The 22,085-nt window shown below is 36.8% G+C and overlaps 1 protein-coding gene across 3 annotated transcripts in view; it reads left to right on the top strand.

Moving 5' to 3' along the window:
• Nucleotides 1-22,085, top strand: part of uvrag (UV radiation resistance associated gene) — a 90,428-nt gene that overhangs the window by 23,886 nt on the left and 44,457 nt on the right. For all 3 annotated transcript variants that reach the window (XM_043250581.1, XM_043250579.1, XM_043250580.1), the window contains exons 8-12: nucleotides 186-312; nucleotides 5,413-5,497; nucleotides 7,914-8,001; nucleotides 8,442-8,502; nucleotides 11,085-11,250. In XM_043250581.1, the coding sequence (XP_043106516.1) occupies nucleotides 186-312; nucleotides 5,413-5,497; nucleotides 7,914-8,001; nucleotides 8,442-8,502; nucleotides 11,085-11,250 (527 nt within the window). The remainder of the gene's footprint in view (nucleotides 1-185; nucleotides 313-5,412; nucleotides 5,498-7,913; nucleotides 8,002-8,441; nucleotides 8,503-11,084; nucleotides 11,251-22,085) is intronic.

Genomic DNA, 22,085 nt, shown 5'->3' with positions numbered 1-22,085 from the left:
ATTTTACAAGACGATGACAAAAATCATAAAAGAAACCTTTTTCTTATATATTAATGTCTGATATGACAAACACACACATGTGTGTGTATATATATTTGGAATTGGTTATTTTTTTTTTATTTATTGGAAATAAGTTTTCTTTAGTAACACAAAATGATCCACCATTATGTTGTCTCTGTCCCCAGAAAAAAGAGAGAGAGTGTATGCAGCTTCGTATCGGGATTCTGAGGTGCGAGTTGGAGAGACAGAGAAAGGCGTTGGCGAGAGAAATGGACATGATGCAGAAAGAGAGAGTGCAGCTTGTAAAGAAAGGTAACCAAATTCATCAAACCATCCAAGTAACAAGAGATCTGTTCTACTTGAGTTAAAAAAAAAATCATCACACGATTTCAAATGTCTTTTCTTTCTTTATGCTACTATACACCAGTGGTTCACATCCCCATACATCTGCAATCAGGCAACATTCTCTTCCAAAACTGTGTGTCAGACTGGATGTGTTGTGAAACTCTTCATCTTATTTTTCACTGATGTAACTTCATGCGTGATCCAGTACTTCGGAGGACCGTATGGAAAATGTATTTCCAGATCTATAAACGCTCGGCTCTCCACATTCTCATGTAAATGCATTTCCATGCCTTGAATTGAGCAAGCCAGATCGGAGTCCAGCATCAAACATTTTTAATGTTCTCACTTAAACTTAAAAAGTTGAAGGAAGCAGCAAAATTGCAGCCATTCGGAGCATATTTGATTTTCTAGTTTTGTATTCAATCATTTATCATATCGTTCAAGTTGATATTTGTATAAACCAACCCAAAAAACCCAAAAACTGATGTAAAATAACCCAACACAAACAGCACTTTGTACAAACATTGTAAGCACCTGTTTAGCAGGTGAATGATTATAATGAAGGATTACAATGAAGATCATTTGCCATGTTTCACACACCTGGTGCAGCAAACGTAGCCAAAAGGATTTTTGACTCAATGATTCGCTAAATGTGCTAAAGTTGTTTAGTTTGCTGTGTTCAGATGAGGTTTTGCAATCATGTTGGGAATCTGACATTCCTTCGCACGTCTTTAGTGCTGTCGAGCTATTAATCGCAGTTAATCACATCCAAAATAAAAGCTTTTGTTTACATAATATATATGTGTGTGTATATTTATTATGAATATATATAAGTACACACACATGCATGCAGATATTCATAAAAAAATCGTCTGACAGCACTATCGTCTTCTATAAAAAGGAATTTTGATATTCCATTTTCAGAACACTTTGTATTCTCTTTCAAGGATTTGAATTTGTGTGGTACTGCCCAGTCAGATGACGTATATCATGACTGAATCGGGCCATTTTTTGGCCAAACATTATGCACATGCCTATTACGTGACTAACAACCATGTTGTTAGTCATATTTCGTAATTTTTCTGTAATGATAAATCCTCTTGTAGCAAAATAGCACTTCTGGAGTTTTGCCCGTCCAGACCACCACCACCCATGTTTGTTGTGATTTAGTGGTCTCATTATTCTTTTCTGTTACTTTACACTGCTTCCATCAAAGATTCAGACTGTGCAGGCGGACATTGAACATACAGAGTTTATCCACAGCTAAAGTTCCTTACCGCCCCATTCGTCACAGCGTCCTGCCATTCATGTTTGATTTCAGAGTCCCGCTCTTTTTATTTGCTAAATGCTGTGCATGGGCGGGAGGTACGAAGAGGTGAGTTTGATTGATGTGGTCGCTGGTGTTTGACTAGAGGGCTGGGCTGCATACTGCGGGTTCATAAAGAACACATATACGCACGCTTGCACAACCATAATGATGGAGTGGCCTGGCACTTGCCATCCCACAATGCTTTGTGTTCATGACCTCCTAGTGTGTAGAAACAAACAACAGATTTGGGGTTCAGGGAAAGGTCTGTTCTAGATGGATGACGTCTGCCCAACAGTCTCTTTCGAGAGAAGCCTGTCCTGACTGGAGCTGAAGGGAGCGGCACATTCACACACAGGAAGAGACTTTTTAAGAGCTGAAGGAAAACATTATTTGAACTGGAGTAGGAGGAAAAGATGATGGCATTCAGACATTCAGTGTTGATTTAGTTTAGTTTAGTTAATGCATTGATTTGATAGAATATTTCCAAAAAATAGCTAGAGATATTGGATGTGTTTGTGTTAAATAGTTTTACTATATTGCTTTGCAAGATTTTTCTTTTGTGTCCATAAAATTAGTCACTATCATACGGTAAGGACTTTGCAATTGTTGACGCGTAAGGTTTTTCTATTTAGTGTTACCAGACAATGTATTAAAATTCCCATTCTTTGCAAACATCTTATCAGTAAAAGATGTTTAGTGGGTTGTTATTATTATAGATTTATAATTATAAGAAAAGTGAGAAAAGTGCTCTCTTCAGGGAGTGATTTGAAAGAAACAGGAGACTTTTTTTATTTCCTGTCATGTCCCTCTTATTTAAAGCTTGCCTTTCCTATTCCTGCTAACAAATGCCCCACACCTAAATTTTATTTAAACACTAATAGTCCTTTAAGCTATTGTCAGTCACCACTTATTTGCTGTGATGCTAACCGGACCAGCACTCCTAGAAACAGCATGAAAGCCTCCTTCCCAAACTACCGTAGTTTATCCCACTTACAAAGGGAGATTGCCAGAAATTGCACAAAATGACTTAAGTGTAACCACGTCTCATCTCTGTTTAATGTACAAAGCTGCAGTCATGCGCTCTCGCACTCCCCCGCCGGTTCTGGTCACGGAGCGCTTCCTCGTTTCCATTGAAGCACAGAATAAAGCTTTGCAGGGTCAAGCCTTCTGTCACCATTTCCCTCGCTCTAATTTCTCGTCACGTCCGTGCACATGTTGTAAATTATGCCCGTAAAAGCGATTTGACGTTGTTATGATCGGTAGTTGCGCTCGGGACCGAGGGCCTGTAAACGTCAGATGTGAAAGCACTCCACAAACGAAGAGGAAAATTTAAAGAATTGGTAAAAAAGTGCTAGGGGACACACGTTTACTAGTCCTTTTGGTCATAAGAACACCTGTTTGCACTGGTTTTCTGAGGTTTAGTTTTCATCTCATTAGCAAATATTTTTAGCTTTAATTTTATTAAAGAAATCAGTTGTTCATGTGGAAGATAGGTAGAAGGTTTCATTTTTAACATAATGAAAACCTGTAGTCCAGTGTTGTTTTGGTCCATATTAACGTTAATTGTATGGATAAAAACAGCCACTTCAAGATGTCTCTTTGTGTTTCAGAACTGGAAAAAAAAATTGAGGGTGAGTAAATGATGACAGACTTTTGTGTTATTGAGTGAACAATCCCTTTAACCTCGGCTGTTGTTTCTCCAGAGCAAATGCAGATGACTTCCTGCCAGTAGCCTTTAGGAAAGGTGTAGGCGGCGAAAGGGGCCTTAACCTGGTGCTGACAACTGTGATGGCTAAGAGAGACGATATTACTAAAACAGAGTTGTCATAGGGGATCGTTTAAAGAGAACAAGTAGAGAACAAAAGCATTTAGTCCTTTCAGTCTTTCCCTCTGCCTCTGGCCCTTTTTCTTTTTCCTGCTGTCTCGTCCTAATGAGAAGTTCAAGGCTTTGCATATGGGACCGCTTTGCTCCAGCGACAATGATCTCTCTTCCAATTTCCCTGGTTCACACCTCCCATGTCTTCAGAAAGACAGCACCAGGGTCCAGGATGTCCCGCCAAGCTTTGCTTTAGGACAGAGAGATCCCACAGAGCAGTAAAAGAGAAGAGAATGTGAGGCGTATTATAAAGCAGACGCTCTCTGTTTTTACAAGTGCGGGGCAGAACAAAGCAATTTTGCCCCCTTAAAAAAAAAAAAAAAAAAAATAGACCGTCTGCTTTGATTTTTCTCTTTCCACACTCATCTTCCTTCATCGTCTTATTTTATGTGGAAAAGAACAGACGCGAATCAACTCTTTAAAGGAATTGCGAACCCAAAAATGAAAATTGTCATCGTTTGCGCTCCCTCATGACATTCCGAACCCGTATGACTTTCGTCCTTGGGAAAAAAAAAAAGAATCTTTATGCAATCTTGTCCACATTTATATACCACATATATGTGTATTTGTGTGAATATATACTGTATGCACTGTATATTTATTGGTCCTAATACAAAGACCTGAGGTATACCACAATTTCAGCCTATCCTTCTTTTGATCTGTTTGTAGAGGGAATTCCTCTGCTCTTCATTTCTTGCTTTCTGTCTCTTTCTCTCTTTTCCCCTTTTCTGTGGATATTATGTCTGAAATAATGGACCACAACAGTATTGCATAGAAGTGGGGCCGACACATGCATTCCACAGCCGCTAACTCTCACACACACTCATACACGCTCCTGGCTGATGCTTTGATCACATGAGGGTTATGTGGCCATGCAGGCTAGGTTAGAAAATGTCTTTTGAACACCATCAGCAAATCCCTTAGAGCCAGTTAATCTGTGCGGAGTGTATCTCTTTCCAGCAATCAGATGGAGATTTACTGTTCTGTTTTCCTTGAATGTACACAAACATACTAGATTTCTGAACAGAGCAGCAGTTCGAGACAATATTATTTTGTAATTTTGGAGCACTGTTTCAAAGTGTGTATTTCATTTCAGGAAATGGATAAATGTGTAATAAAAATCAAACACCCACACATTGTAGTTTTCCATGCTTTAACTTATATTTTCTACTTTTCAAATACCTTTTATGTTTAGAATTCATTGTTTTATTGTTATTCTTAATGAAAAATCATGACAATAATTTTAAATCTGAATCAACAATTAATCTGAAAAATAGAACAATTACACTCAAACCACTTCAAAGTGTGTTTAGTGTACTCGATTAGTGTACCATGATTGTGGTGAAATACAAAAATTTGAAATATTTTACTTGTAAATAAGAATATTCAAATTGTATTTTTAAAAGTTCACAAGGTCATAGCAGTTCAAGAAAGTTCATAGTTCAAGTAGTGTACTCAAGTACAATAACAGTTTACCAGAATATTTACGATTGTGGAGTTTCACAATTTCATCATTAAATTCTGTCAGACTTTTTGTAATCTAAGCGTGTCTTATCCTGCGCCGTTATCCAAATTTCTAGTCAGGAGTGTTTTGATTACAGGGTCTCGTCTTTTTATTATAATTCAGAACCGTTATATTTATGTAAAAAGAAACCCTACAAGCATTTTTTTGAATCTCAATTAGTTTTATGTTGCCTGTAGAGGAAATGTTTTTATAATGATGAAAGACTGTGTTTTATGACAGTGCAATTTAATAGACTGCCATCAAAATGAGACACACCTACCCACCTGTACAAACACATGAGACTACCTGTTCATTCAATTCATTCCAGTCTTTTCTCTCTCTTTTATTCTCTCCACCTGTCTCTCTTCATCTCCTCAGAGGAGGCGTCATCTACCAAGCATCAGGGCCTGGAGTCTGAGCGCAAGTCTTTAACGGAGTTACAGAAGGAATGCACTGCCAAAAGGTGAGTGATTGGCAACCTGCAATTATCCGTCCCTTTCTTTTCTCTTTTTCATCCCACGTTCTCTACCCTCCGGTCCAGTGGTCTCACATCTGTCAGACATTACCGTGATGGGCCGCAGAATGGGGTACTTTTTCGTTCTGTCATTTTTTTTTTTTTTTTTTTTTTTTGGAAGCACTTTGGGAGATTAGATGGTCAACTCGAGCAGAATGAAGGCATGGTGGATGTATTTGCATTTTCCTACTCACTTGAATTGCATCATGTGACATTAAGCAGATTATGGCGTGCCAGCTCTCATGGGTTTGACGCGACCCAAAGGGTCACACACAGTGGGCTGACCTCTGAAATAATGCTTTCGTACGACTGGTGGTGTTCTTCAAACTCTTGTTTGAAGTACAGATGTCAGGCCTCGGGTAATGCTGCAATAAACATTGCTATTATTTGTTATTTTTGTCCACTTCACTTTTTTAAAAAACAGTCAGAAAGGGGAAATGGGATCAGCAAAAGATATAATCCAGTTTTGAATTATCATCATTCACATGATCACCAAGGCTTTTTTGTCAGCAACTGATATATATATATATAATATTTTTCATATATTTATGTAAAATATTTGTTTATATTAGCCAAGAGTTTGAAAGTTGCATTCTTGCTGAAAACAAACATTATTTAATTATTTTACTTACCCCAAACTTATAAATGACAGTGTATCATGGATTCCACTAAAAATATGAAGCAGCACAACTGCTTATTTTTGCATACTTCTATTAAAAATAACTGAAAAATGCCTTTGAGTTAGCAAATCAACAGATTAAAATGATTTCTGGAGGATTATGAGACACTGAATACTAGAGTAATGCTGCTGAAAATGTAGGTTTGAAATACAGGAATAAATTATAATTTAAAATATACTAACATAGAAAACAGTCATTTTAAATTGTAATAATATTTCAGTATTTTTGTTTTTTTACAGTATTTTTCTGTATTTTACTTGACCATAAGAAATTTCTTTTAAAAAACATTCTTAATTTTCTTACTATAAAAGTCTTAATTATTCCTAACCTTTTACTGGTAGTTTATTTTTTAATATATAAACGCAACTTTGCATTTATTCCCCTTAAAGTATTGCCTACTACCGACACACACATTTAGACAGATGTGTCTGGGCGTTGATTTGCATCTCATGCTGTTTTTGGCACATTGGAGACCCACTTCCAGTAAAGACAGATCAAGTTATGTTCACAGTTTAACAGTGGTTGGATAGAAATGTTTTTACCGGATTTTGGGTGGTGTAGAGCAGGCCTGGTGGACCCACATGTAAGCTATAGTCCAGTGAGGAAGGTATACCTCATACCTCATCATTACTTCCTTCCTGCCTCTTTTTCATGGCTGTAAATGAATACCACATTATCCTCTATCATTACTCTTCATCTTTCTCAAGTCACAGACCCAGTAGCTGAAAGCTGAACATGAAAAGTAAACATTTTTTCAACCCTTTGCACCTCACCTAGACAGGTCTTGTTCTAGCTGTGCCCGTCCCCCCTGAGGTAATGGTGTGTCCCATTCTTGACAGATGTGTCCTGATTAGGGTTGGTTGTACCACAGGAGGATGGGGTCAGAGAGGAGGAAGTTCATTGTAATTTGGCAGTTATGATAATTAGTTCTTACCATTACTAGAGAGATGATTCAGAGCATCATTAGCGAAGTGAACTTCCTAAAGCCAATATAAACATTGCAATTAATACTGCTTCTCTTTCCTCTTCATTTTCTTTATTCTCTGAAAACCAAAACGTGTGTCAATTTCACAAATACTGCTGAAACTTTTTTCAAAAGCCACTTTTTTAACCAACTGTTTCATTAATATATTTACACAAGTCATGTGTATTCATTTTTTATAATAAAAATATTAATAGGAATTGTTAATAATATTTATTAATGTCCTTTAATAGTTAGTAAAAAGTTAGTATTAATTAAATATTTATTAGTGCAATAATAAAAATATAAATCTAGAACTAAATAAAAATAAAGAGGTGAAATATAATTTTTATTAGTAACTATAATAATTTGTTATTGTTATTATTTCCATTTATGATTAATATACTATAATACTAATTCTATATCAGTAATTATCAACCTAAAAATAGATTAATAATAAAAATGGTGTTGTAACTGTTTTTATTTGAATTATTATTAATTCAAATAAGAACAACAATAATAATAATAGTATACTACAATACTAATAATATATCAATGTATAGCAACCAAGAAATAAAGATTAATATAAATAATAATATTATAAACAGACATATAGGTATGCATTAGCTGTATAATTATTAAATAATGTATAAATAAACTTTATATAATAACAATTTTTGATTACGATTAATGTGAATATATGGTGGTGTTTGTTCTTCAACAGAGAGCTGTTTCTGAAATCCAACGCCCAGCTCACCTTCCGCTGTCGTCAGCTTATATCAGAGCTGTCCTACATTTATCCCATTGATGTGGTGAGTGTTTAACTTCACACACAAACAACATAACACTAAAACACGCTCAACAGAAACACTTATAGTGCAGCTTCCTGTCTTTCTTGTTTTGTGCTGATGACTGGAGCGTGTGGCTTGCTGGGAATGTTAGAGGTCAGGGTCTTAGCAGACTCTGGTGTTACTGGCTGTTAACAAGTTTTGGTTTCCCACCATCTCAGTATGACCTAGAACTACTGTTCAGTGCGTACATTGACTGGTACCCGCAGAGTCCCACTGCCAGTCAAATCAGTTTACAGAATAAAGCCACTGAAAATGAGCAGAAAACCACATTCAGACCAAACTATCCTCTGCCAAGCTTTCTCAGTTGTTGCATAAAGGATTTGATTAATCGGCTGTTCATGCTGGTTTCAGAATGCTGTGCTCACGACTGCCCTTCTGTCGTTTTCTTCTTCTTTTTGCAGAACAATCAGAATGATTATGTGATATGCGGTGTCAAACTGCCCAATTCTGAAGACTTTCAAGGTAAGTTTGGCAAGTAAATATACACAGTGAACGTTTCTGTAGTTGTGACAGGCTGATTTATTAATTAACCAATTAATTGATCAATGCTTGCTTTCTCTTGAGTCAGTCCCAAAGTTAGTCAACTTTACATAAAATAAAAAAACAAATGTTCTCTAATGTAGTGTTGTGAAATTCTTAAACTAAATATTAAACTGACGCCGCACTGTTTGTTCTTTGGGCATGTAAAAAAGTTGCTGTTAAGATTTAAGATTTAATTTTTAGTATAACATTTTTAGTATTTTTGTTGTGTTTTATTAAGTGTTGTACTTGTGTGTGTGTGTGTGTGTGTGTGTGTGTATATATGTATATATAAAAATGATTAATTTTGTTGTAATGTGTATTTTTTACACAAACACACACGTGTGTTATGTTTCTATGTTATATATAGATATAGATTATGCATTCAATATATGTCACATATACAGTATATGTCTGCATTAAAAAGCCTGAGTTCTCTGTATTGGTTATTGTACATTTCTCTTGGTCCACCGTCACTCTCTGAATTAAATCAGATCAGAATGAGATACAGTAAGAGTAAACTCATCTGCAGAGGAGCTCTTGAATCCCCAGTCAGTTCTGCTTCACTGACTGCAATTCCCTTGATTTCTGGGTTTCTTCAGTCTGGCTGTGGATCACAGGCTCTGGGCCATCAATCAATCATCCTCCTCTGTTCTGATCAATGGAGCCCTGTGTCCATGGAGCCCTTCAGCTTGTGGTTACGAGTGAGATCACTCCAGTCAGTTATTCACACAGCAAGAGCCGTGGTCGGACCTTCTGACTTCTCACATTATATAAGAGAAAAGGATTTTATTAGGGTATTCGTCTCCCAGTTCCCTAAAGTTAGGCTTTTGGGGTTTTTAATAAGGAGAATGAATTGTGTGTGATGGGTACAAGTGATGTCCTTTGTTGTGCTGGCTGTGGGGAGAGTTATTCATCTCATTTCCCATGTGTCCTTTAGGCAGCACTGTATGTGTCGCAGGGAATCAGGTTTGGCTTTTTTCAGGCAGGAGAGGCATGACTTCAAAAGAACAGAGAGGTTAATGGAAGCCAGGTTGAACCGCGCACTCAACGACACGCATATTCCCATACATGCATATGCAGTCTTTCACATATGTGGCTATTGCTTGAAAGAGCGGCCGATTCTTATGCATATACAACTTATTATACTAAATAAATCTCACACAGCTTTCCATAAGTGATATGGTCTGTGTCCACAGCTTATTTTCTTCATTTGGAAATATGTGGCTGTTCTAGTCTGGAAGCCTTCTGTAAGCTGAAACTTAGTGAGTAGAATGAAGCATGTGTAGTTGCAGGGATGTCTGGGAAATGTAGTTTGGATGCATGTTTTTAAGTTTTTATGGCTACTTTTAAGAGCAAGAAAAGCTTTTTGCATTTTTTTTTTTTTCACAACTCATAATAACCGGTTGACCCCTTATCCTTCCTGTTGCTCAGCAACCAAATATTTTTTGCTTGGCATTTGGGTTTTTTGTTTGATTTTGGTAGAAATGCCCTGAAACATTGCTGTTTAGACAGTAATGGGGCCATCAGAGTGATTTAGATGGCATATAATTATTTAGGAAATGCACACGTCGAAGTGTGATTATACATATTTAAAGACTGAACACTAGAATTAGCCAGTCCTTGTTTTTTTTTCGAGTAGCTTTTAGCCTCTGGTGATGCCTTTGACCCCATCAGGAAAGGGCATCGCTGGGGTGAACTGAAGTTTTGCACGATATTAGGTTAGTATGCGGCTCCTTATAACTCAAGGGCCCTAAGGAGACTCAACAAAATGAATGGCTTTCATCAGCTTCCATCAGCTTAAATGATTTATAACCTCAGATTGGAGTGAATTAACTTTAAATTGTTCTGACTCATCCTTTAAAACAGAATGCACAAATCTTGACCTCAAATGAAAGAGGTTGTAGCCTTGTATAAATAATGAAGAACCATTTTTCATTACTAATACAATTGCATTGTGTTGTTTTAAACATCAAACATGTTTGTCAAATTGTATATTACTTATTATTGTATGTAAATATAATTTAGTCACTATACAATTATTAATATTTTAATATTAAATATTCAGAATTCATTTGTAACAATTATATAAGTGATTGCAGTCTGTATTAATAATATTATGTATAATTATATATATATAAAGCCATTTAGTATTTAGCATTGTAATTCCTTGCATTAATACATTTTGTATACAATTTTTACACTATATTATTGTTTTTATAATTAGAATATATTTTTAAAAATATTATTTGAGCTGAAATTAATTAATGTGTTTTAAGTGTGTTATAAATATAATTTATTTTTTTTTTTATTGAGAGGAATTCGAGATGGAAATGTGTTCGTCATGAAAACGAAAATAAATTTGTAATCTTAAAAATAGGTTTCACTTTTATTGTTTTCAAATGTTTCTTTCATTTTTGATTTTCGGTGATTAAATATGACCAAGAGCTTTCTTTGAGATTCACCTGTCTTATTTATGTTTTATGTGCCGTTTAATTTTCTTTGTTTTCCTGTGTTTGCTGCAGCAAGGGATGATGGGAGTGTTGCGGTGGCTCTGGGTTATACGTCACACCTGGTGCTGATGATATCGAACTTCCTGCAGGTTCCGCTCAGGTATCCAGTCATCCACAAGGGTTCCCGCTCCTCCATCAAAGACACCATCACTGACAAACTCTCAGAGAAGGAGAGAGAGTAAGAAGGATTTTCAGATTCCTTTCACTTCTATTGCTTAGTAATTAATTGAACTTTGTTTTTTTATTAGTACTAATAGTCGACAGTAGAAAAGCAACAAGAGCAAAGCCATTGATTTATCTCATGCATTATGCGCTAAAGACTTTCTTCCCTTTACACAGAGGAATATTTATGCATCTTTTTGCACCTGTGGTTTATGCGTGTGTAATTTGTCCACCTGTCTGGTTCAGTATGCGTGTTCAGGGGTGGTTTAAGGCCCTTTTTGGATTAAACGCTACTTAAACGCCGCGGGGTTCCGACTTTCATGTGCCCACCTTGCCTCCCTTTCATCTATTTTTCTTTAACCCTCTTTCCTTTCATCTTTTTTATCTCATCCTCCCTCTCAGTAGATTGCCATGTCTGCTGCAGCATGGGAGATAAATAACATCATAGAAAGAGGGTCTCATTGGTGTTTTAAGGTTGCGTTTTGAGCCTTTTTGTTTATCTTACTAATTGACATTTTGCCAAAACTGCATGATTGATATATATATATATATATATATATATATATATTTTTATTTTTATTGAATGTTGTACATTTTGACCTTTTTGCACACTATTCTGAGAAAAAAAACCTGAATTGCAAGATTCAAAGTTTACATTTTTTTTAAATCTTCTTTTTCACCAGAATTCAGATTTTTATATCTTGTACATTTTTTTTTCATGCCACAAAATTAAAAAGGTAACCACATATTTTTATATCAAAATGTGAACTTTTTTTCTTGCAGTTACAAATGTGTAGTTTCTATATTTATTAAATGACGTCGCATTTTCAGACTTTACTTCTCAGACCTGGAAATTATCATCTTGCAGTTGCAATTTAATCTCCTCAGAATAGCAAGAAAAAAGCTTGAATTGTGAGAGATGAGAAAAGTACAATCACACCTTTTTTATGTATTTATTTTTTGTTACTTGGCAGAAATTCATTCTTTTGTTAATGGTAAAGATTTTATTTACTTAATAAATCATTCTTAAATACTTTTTGAAATGAAATTTTTGTAAACCTTAACGCCTGTTCACACCAAGGATGATAACTATAAAGATAACGATATTAGCGTCCACACAAGAGAACGGTATTGCATGCTAATCATCTGTTTATTCTCATCTGATGCTTTAAATTTGATTCAGAGTGGATTCCGATTGGCTGTCGATACTTGTATCGTTCACGAGCTGGCAACAATCGTTCTGAAAGTTATCCCAACAATATCGTTTCTCTGTGACCTCATTTTTATAGTTGTGGCGTGAACTCTGCTATTTGAACCATATTTTTATCGTTATCTTTATAGTTATCGCGCTTTGTGTGATCAGGCCTTTACAGGTGCATTGTTGTTATTTGGAGACAGCAATATTGAGTGCACTACTACTGCTAAGAATCGTTCTATTCCTCCAAATCTGTTTGTAAACAAGTTTACCTTCGACATCCGTCCTATGCTTATAGCTCTATCAGCTAGAGTAACATTTCATCATCTAATTGGATTCTTTCACAACACGTGTGCCTGGTGTGCCATGAACGTGCCAGTTATTTCCCCTAATCTTCATAGTTTCATGTTAAATTGCATCCTCAGGGTGTGATGTTGCCCTACCGTGTGTTGAGATGCTTGTAATTTGATTTTTTTGTGTGCATGCTATGCTGTGGTTGCGATGGAGACGGATGCACACTCTTCAGGTTTGGCCTGTGGGGTCCGAAGACCCTGGCATTTTAATGTCAGAATGTGTGGGCACTGCAATTACAGCGCCGGCTACCTCATTCAAATTATTGTTTTTCTGTGTTTTGGTGCCGTAACTAAGCAGAAGCGATCCAAGAAACGAGGCTGCTGGTGTGTGCTGATTACATGTCTGCGGTGCACATGCCCAGAGAGGTATCACATTCCTGCATTCCGCACATGGCGAAAAGCCCCTTAATGAAACTCGCAATAAAATTGGATTGTTATAATCAGATGGGCCCCCTTTTGAATGACGGGGTCGAGATGCCTTTCTCCGCTTTTGATGTAGGATTAATGGCTGATTTTAACAGTTTGTAAATGAGGAGGAAGAAGATGGAGAGGTAAGAGAGAGGGGGGGGGCAGAAAGAAAAATCCTGGATCGTGCCAGCTCTGTGATGGACAAGTGCTCGGAAATGACTCAGAAAACACAATAATTGCGTGTCTTAATTGATTTTTCAACGTGGATTGGGATTTTTATTTGTTCTGAAAGCGTTTGGCAGATATTTTTATCCATGCATTTCAATGTATGGTTTTTATCAGTTCATGCATTCCTTGGAAACTGAAACCATGGTGTTGGCATTACTAGCACCATGAACTATTTCTGGTGATTTGATTGGGACACACTTAAAAAGATGCAGTGCACCACTAAAAAGTAAATGATAAAAATAATATATGTATACTTTTTTAAGAAATGTACATTTTTATTCAGCATGGGTGCATTAAATTTGTCAAAAATTACAGTAAGACAAGGCATTTAAGTTTTAAAATAAATGTCCTTCTTTTTTAACTTTCTGTTATTCAAAGAATAATATATATTATTATAGTAATAATAAAGCAGGATATTAGAATGATTTCATTAAGGATCATGTGAAACTAAAGACTGAAGTAATGCTGTTAAAAACTCAGCTTTGTCACCACAGGAATAAATTATATTTAAAAATATATTCAAATAGAAAACAAGTTTTGTGACACATTTGTAATATTTAACATTAGTACTGTTTTTCATCAAATAAATGCAGCATTGAGTTGCTTTTTTTTCTTTTAAATCTTACCGACCCCACATTGAAGCAGATAATATTTTTAATAATATTAGTAATTAATAATTTTAATGTTATTTTAGCATTTATTTAAATCAAATGTATGTTGTTTGCATTAAACTACACATAATGTTGCAATAAATCTAGTTTTAAAGCAGCTTGAGCTCCTGTTAGCTACTGTATTCAGTCATTTTTCACAAAACCTTAATTTGCTGAAAACAATTTTCAAAGTATCTTGTGTGTTCTACACAAGAAAAAACTTGTTTGAAACAACATGAGGGTCGAGTAAACAATTGAAACGTTTTAATCTATCCTTTTTAAATGATTAGCGTCGCCACTTTAAGTGATGCTTAGCTACTCGTCAACTCCTTTTACATAGACCAAATATTTAAAAAAGAGCCCAAAATATTGTCTGATTTTTCTACCGATTCCTCCAGCAGCAGAAATAACCGCATCCCTAGCTGCGGCTGGCTCAGATTAGGCCTTGCACATTTCTTATTCTCAGTTATGTCTAGCGCAGACGTCCCCCACCAAGCATCCCGATTTGTTGCGTTCCACACTGATGTCTAGATCTGTAGATGTTCTGCAGTTTTCAGCCGCATGAATGTAACTCAATAGGCCGTCTTTCTGCGGAGCACCAGTGAAGGACAAGCCTTCGCAAGGTTCACAGACAGTACATTCGACCGCCCACCTCCCGCTCTGCCACTCACAGAGACTCCCTGGAGACAGCGCTGTTATGAAAGTCAAACAACAATCAGGACACACTCTTGGTGACCCTCAGCCTGTGTGTTTGTGAATGGACGCTTGTTTGTGTGAGGGGCGGCCATTAGCAGCAGCTGAGCAGGGGGTGAAGCAGCTCAGCTGTTTAAACGACCCCATGTATGTGTGTTTGCAGATGAATCAGGTGCCGCTGAGAAGATGAAGGTCTAACCCTTCAGAAGTCAGACTCCAAAGCTCATTAAGGTATGAGTTACAAGGAGAAGGAGAACAGAGGGACCTATGTGGCCCTCGTAATTAACTCCGCACGAGCCAGATCCTATTATCCCCGCTCCTGCCGTGACCCCCGTGACCTCCACACACCATAACTTACAGCAATATGAGCTCTAATCAGCCCCAGCGCGTCGTTGTTTAACATCGCGTCAGGCTTACGCTTGATAAATACGGTTTAAATCATCTTCTCTATCTCTCTCATGGCCTTCATGTTTCTGTCTGTCGTGGCTGGGTCTTTGGGTTTGTGTAGTGGGTGTTCTCTGAGCTGCAGATTAGGCAGTCCATTCATCTCCTTCAGTTTGGGAAGATACACCGGAGGTCTTCATAGCTGCACTTACTGTATGACTTTACTTTGTAGCCTGTGGTCTGCAGCCAGACAGAGCCAATCAAGTTGTCGTTTTGGAGCTCTAGTAAGTAAGTAGTCATTTAACAGATGCTTTTATCCAAAGCGACTTCAAGTGCACTTATTACAGGCACTCGCTCAAGGCAGGGCTGTGCAGAATTCAGAATAGAAGACTTCTTTTTATTTCATAATGAGTGTGAATTTGCATGGAATTGATAGTGTCTGTGTGGTTGTCTTTTTTTGTGTCTGTCATTCACTTATTCCATTCTGTCTAAGGGAATCTCATCTATCTATTTTCATTGTCTGTCTGCCCATCTATTATCTATCTATCGTTCTAGCTATCATTCTCTCATTCAAGCTGTTGTTCAATCTATCGTTTTATCTATTGTTCTGTCATTCTGTATGTCGTTCTAGTTATTGTCCTATCTATAGTTTAATCCATCTAGTCCTATCTATCGTTTTTTTGTTGTTCAATTCGTTTATCTGTCTATTCTTCTTGCTATATTTCGATAAATTTAATTCTGCTTCTTTAGATTGTTCCTAGGTGTCAGTGAGGTGGCCCATAAGCTGGAACAACCCCTGACCTCACCTCCCTCAAATTGTTTAGGGCTTCATTCGATCACCCAGTGTGTGTATACACAGATCGAACCGATGTGACCACCCCAGGCCAGGATTTATCCATATGATGATAAAGCTGTCAGGAAAGTGATTGTGAATAAAGATGTGTGAAGTGTGAGAATTGTGGCCGTAATCACTAGTCATAGTCACTGATGTACAAACGTACAGCGACATTCAGTCACTTTTGACCTAGTTCTGTAGGACAAGCTTAACCAATCCATGATTAATGAGATGTTGGAGATATGTTATTAAGAATGTGACTTGTTTTTCTATGCATTCACTTACTGATATGATAATGTTATCTTCAGAGCTTAGCAGTTCCAGCCTACTGTGTACATAAATTGAGATCTAGAATGGTCAGGCCTCATTCCCAGTGTCATAACTGTGAAGCATTTGGACATCTTGTTTTTCTATTTTGTAATTTTTTGTTATTATAATGGCTCCGTTTCAAACCCTAGTGGACTAACTACCTTGAAATCACGTTAAAGAATCATGTGCACTCTCACTGCAAATATTGTTCTGAATCTTAAGCAGCAAAATAAGGCTACTCTCTGAGAAAACTAATTTAAGACTAATTCGAAGGCAGCATTAAATTCATTCACACTAGGTAGTTAGAAATCAGTTAATTTTAACTGTTGGTGGTGTTAAAATATGTGGGTTAGACACTCCAAATTTGGTTTTAGGGCACTTTAGGTCCTTCCCAATGCCTTGCAACAAGCCTAGTGAAAAAACAGCAGGCAAGGTGGATAGAAATGTAATATGTTTGTTAAATATATTATAAAATATGATTATATTTCATGTATAAAGATATTTATTTTTTACATTTTTACAAATGATTAATTATTAAATTGTATTTTATTAATATTCTGTGCAATAATAGTGTGTTTGTGCTTGAAAAAGTAATGTTGAAGTGTTAAGTGTTGCTTTTACATGATTTTGTTGCTGCCTCCTTTATGTATCCAAGTAAGTCCCAGTTCCATTTTTGCTAGGATGCTAACAATACCTACAAATAGGTTTTGAAACGGAGCCGATGTTTCCTTTTCATGTGTGGTTATGTAGAACTGTGCGTCACCTTAGCTGTAATTGTAGAATCAGGCTACATTCCAAAGTCACATTCGAAGTCATTTTCTTATTTACTTTATTTTACAGCTGCTTAAGTTGTGCAGGGCTCGTCCATTAAACCTGAACATTCGCTGTAACATCGCCCCACCAGTCTCATAAATGAAATCTGACGAATCCCATTCCGTCCATAAAACCATAATTTTCGATGTGCAACCTTCTTTGTTTCTTATTAACGCTCTTCCCATCCACAACTTCAGCCAAAACTTCGATCTGTGACTTAAAATGCACTAATTGGACAGACAGGAACTGGCTCTCAATAACTCTCCGGGTCTAGGGTCAACTCTACATGGGATTGAATGCATAATCTTAGAAGACCATTAAGCTCACACCTAACCCCCGAGCGACTGTGTCCCAGCGCTATGGTCACTATCTTGTAGTGCAGTTCTGCGATTCCTTTCCTTCCTTCTCCACCTGGGATGCCTCATCTGTGACCAAATGATGCGGTTTGGAGCTTTTTCATTCCAATATACTAATTTACTATCCTTTTTTATTAATGTAGCACTAAAATACGCACTATTCTTTTTCCGTAACATTCTTTGCGATCTTGGAAATTTCTTTTTCGACCCCCTGAATGCATTCTTGAAATCCAGTGGACTCTAACAACACGTTGCACCCACATTTCTTCACTTCTAGCCCATCGCTGCATGGCTGATTGCCGCAGAGACCTGGAGATGCGATCCAGATGTACTCTGGGTGATGGAGTCCAGAGATTGTCCCGTTAAACTCAAGCCCCCCTCTCATATTGGCTTTTATTGGGAACTGTATGATGGCGCTGTCCACGTTTTCAGAAGGACTTTATGACAAGCGTAAAAATGGAAGTAGGAATTGACACATCGCTCCATGAGTTGAGGAGTTGCCAGCTTGGGCTCCCAGACCAGAGAGGGTGGCCCTGAGCTCAAAGAAAAGGAACATTATTAAAGGACCGTTTGATGATGTCTGCTAAGATGGGCTGTACTTTCTTTTTACGGTTGGCTGGTTGTTTTATTTTCATCTTTGAAGGGCTCGCAGATCAGTTCTTCCTTGTCTGGATGCATGTCATGAGCAACTCCTAATTGCAGACATGTCAAGAAATTAGAGAAATACCAAACCATTGCATTTTGTGAGCGGTGTGATTTATAACGTAATGACTTCTTGAAGGGCTAATATCATCTGAAGACAGTGGAAAGACTCGTCAGTCTGTTATTTGGCCCTCTGGGATGAAGTCCGGCTCTGCCAGAATCAGTTTGATGGGGCTGAAAGTTGATAAAAGCACTCGTCATAAAGACAGAAGACTGGAGCCAGGCTGTACCCAGCAGCTGAATACCTCATTCCTCTGGCTGTCTTTCGCTCATTTCTATCCCTCTATCATCTGAATGTTCTCGATTTGTGGATCGTGCCATGTTTCCATCGTTCTTTAAATCATTCAGCTCTTGTTATTATCTTCAGGTCCAAATTGTCTCCATCTTTGAGTGTGTTTTGAGTAGCCGGATTAAACTTGCATATGTTGGGATACCCGTTTATGATGCTTGGAAAGCCCCCGCATTTGAAATGGCTTATTTTGATTGCTGTTTATTTTTCTTAAAATTGTAAACAATCTTGTTTGTTAAAAAATTATCTTGATCTTAGGTGTTGGTATTAAGTAGTTTTCCAGTCCGGAAGATGTTTTTCGTTATGCTTTTGTTTTTAGAAGGCCAGCGCAACCTATTTTATAGAATACCAGTCGTTAGCTGAGTTACAATTTTAATATGCAATAACAAAATAATTTAATGATTTTAATGAATAATATTTGAATCTTAGATTAAGTTCTGTCAGTCAATAAATGTTTTTTTTTTTTTTAATTGCGATTAGATCCAACCCTAGTTTTGCCCCTGCATTAATTGGATTAAATATTTTTAACACGGTTAAACTAGAAAGATGAATTGCTCGAGTTAAAGTGCTAATTTTGCTAATACATTTATATGAATATAATATTTGATTGTTTTTAATGGTAAGAATATTTATATATTTGCATGCCTGATCTTCATATAAGTTTTGTATTTTCATTGGAGGTGAAAAATCTGACAAGCGCAACTTTCAAATCCAACTTTTATTTGTTGTTCAGGTCTCCATTTGGTCTTCAGGTATTTGACTGAGAATGTTCATACTCCTGCTACAGTTCTCCAGACTAGCTCCTATCTTCATTATGAAGTTTCGCTCTTTGCATCCGTCTGGCGTGCGACTGGCTCTCGATGAGAGTTAAGGGAATACTGCAGCAGCCTGCCGTTTGGTGGGTGGTCGGAGCGGTTCCTGAATAAGTCCAGAAACTGTTGAAAATCTTCCCAGCTACTCCAAATGACCTGCGCTAATGTATACTCTCCACAAGCTTCGGCACATGTGTTCCGACCTGCCTGTTTACATATAATAATTGATACTCCAAACGTACAAAACCGTGTCGTCTTGATGCTGTTTCGTGCTGGTGCATATTCTTTCTCTATTTGTGAATTGCCCATAGTTATGTATTAACACGCTTGCGTGCACGTTTTCACACAGTTCCTTCCGGCGCACACACTTATTGCTTCTATCTCCTTTTTTGATCGCACATATATGCAACATACCTTTCAGCGTTCCCTTGTTCATTCATTCGCCCGGGAAATAGAGAACATTCCCCATAACTACAGTGTTTTTAATGCAGTTTCGGGCGTGGGGAGTCATAAATCAACCTAGCTGCTTTTAAACAAACACCTGCCTCCAAACTGTCACAGCTAATGGCAGCACTTGCCGTATAAATCATGCATAGCCGTAACTACCAATATCATAGAAACGATTACACTGAGCATCTGCCGTGCAATGCTGTTTTAATGGTCCAGGCACAGCCGATAGCCCTCGCTGTAACCATTCTGACATTTTCCGCCTTGCTTTTAAAGTATGCGTGTGTCTTAAAAAGGTCCAAAAGGAATTTGTGGGTCACTTACTCTGTCGTCTTAGTTTCTTTATGAGCTGGTGTAAGAGAACAAGGTGCAATCCCCCCCCCCACAGCTGTTTAATTAAGACCAGAAATAGGGCAGGAGAACAGGAAGGGAACACTTTTTACTGTATGCTATAGTTATTTATTATGCTATCCATCTGAACTTTGTACTGCTTAATAAGTCAAACATTTCTATTGCTGGTGCGTGTGGAATGTTATTTCGCATAATAACACTTGTAAATGATTTTAAAATGAGCAAAGCAGGACTAAACAAACTTGTATGAATTACAGTGGCCTTGAAAGTATTTGGACCCTTATGTCACACTTAAATATGTTGAAATGTGCTTGCATTATATAACATGGTGTCATTTTTTTTTTTTGATGAAAGTTCACCCAATTTGATTTCTATATTCTTTTATCGTTAGCAATTCATCCATCTAATGTCAAATCTGATTTTTTTTTCTCTTCTGAAGTTACTTTTCTCTTTTGATGTACGCAGGACTTCTTAAATCACTTAGTCATCTTAAGTCCAAATCATTTAGGGCATGTGAGCATCGAATCTAATTTTTAGCACTTTATAGACCTGGAATGGTTAAATAAACACACTTGTATGTGTCACAATACCCATCTTTTATTTTATGTACACGGGTAAGAATTTTCAGTGTTTTTATACATTTGATTCCTTTATACAATGCACATAGGATTTTTTATTTAATCGTTCTACAGTAGTTTTTTTTAGCCTATTAAACCTATTTAGCCTATTTAACAATTTATTGTTTTCATTGTCTTTACTGAGCTTTATTTTAGTTTTTTCACGATATTGAGACCGGTGACAATTATAACATTTCTATGCTATGAGACATTTGAATATCATAAAGACAAAAAATAAATACTCATTGCTTTTTCTTTTTTTTTTCTTCCTGATTTTAGCGCTAATGGTAATTAAACAATATTTGAGTGTGTTATTGTGCTGGTATTTTAAGGACTGCTTCTAGAGGTCAAAGGTCATACAGAGGACAGGATCAATATAACCACAGTCTATTTAAAGATTTATTTTTTTGTAACGAAAGATGTTAGATGTACTGTTGAGTGAAACTGATTTCCTGTTTGTGAGTATGTGATAAATCAGAAGTGATTGCATTAGTTAGTCTGTTGAGTCTGCTGTAGAGTGGTCAGGTCTTGGCTGAACACCCTCACTTTGTCATAGAGCGGTTAAACAGAACATAGAGATTGTGTGCTAATATGAGGTCATGAAATGATTATGAGGTGCCGCACACAAAACATACACTCACTCAAAGTGTATGTAAACATCCGGCCTCATAAAAGAGCTTTTTGTAATCGTACATGCCCGTCTCGTCTCTCTTCTCCTCTTGTTTAGTTACTGTACTTGATGATATCGCACTCCTTCTTTGTAACAAACACATACTGAAAAAAAATTGATGTAGGATTTATTACTTCAAGTATGCATTTCTGGTAAAGTACACAAACCATTACGAAGAAACGGCTAGTAGCGCGTTGAATTAAACAAGAAATGTAGAAACTGAAACTATTTTCTTAAAAATAACCTTTACAACTTGGATCATTTTTTTTTTTTTTCCAGTGCAGCGAGGGAGAGGAGACGGAAAGCGAATGAGAATCTGTGTCACTGTCATGTTCGATTATCAAAAGCCTTTTTTTATCGAGTAACATTCCAGATCATACTTCAGAAGGACGTTTCAGCAAATGTGGAAACATGGAGGCTTGTTCTTGCGGTTGTCTTGCCCCGTCACAAACATTTACAGGAAACGTACAGCTCTGCTACTGATGGCCCCCTGCGTTTGAGATGGGACAATGACGAACACAAACTTGTTTTAAAAAGGATTAGGATAAGGATAGTAGATGTTGTTTTTCAACAGATTTATAATATGGAAGAAATTGGCTCAATGGCACCCTAAAACCTGTTGGGCAAAATATGTATATATATATTTTTTAATTTAATTAACTTTATTTAGATTTTATTTTTAAACCAATGTTAAGATTTTAAATGTTTCGGTTATATTTTTAATACAATATAAATAAAG

Source organism: Puntigrus tetrazona, chromosome 10 (assembly GCF_018831695.1).
Source record: "Puntigrus tetrazona isolate hp1 chromosome 10, ASM1883169v1, whole genome shotgun sequence".
NCBI classification, from domain to species: domain Eukaryota; kingdom Metazoa; phylum Chordata; class Actinopteri; order Cypriniformes; family Cyprinidae; genus Puntigrus; species Puntigrus tetrazona.
This window is presented reverse-complemented; position numbering and strand designations above follow the sequence as displayed.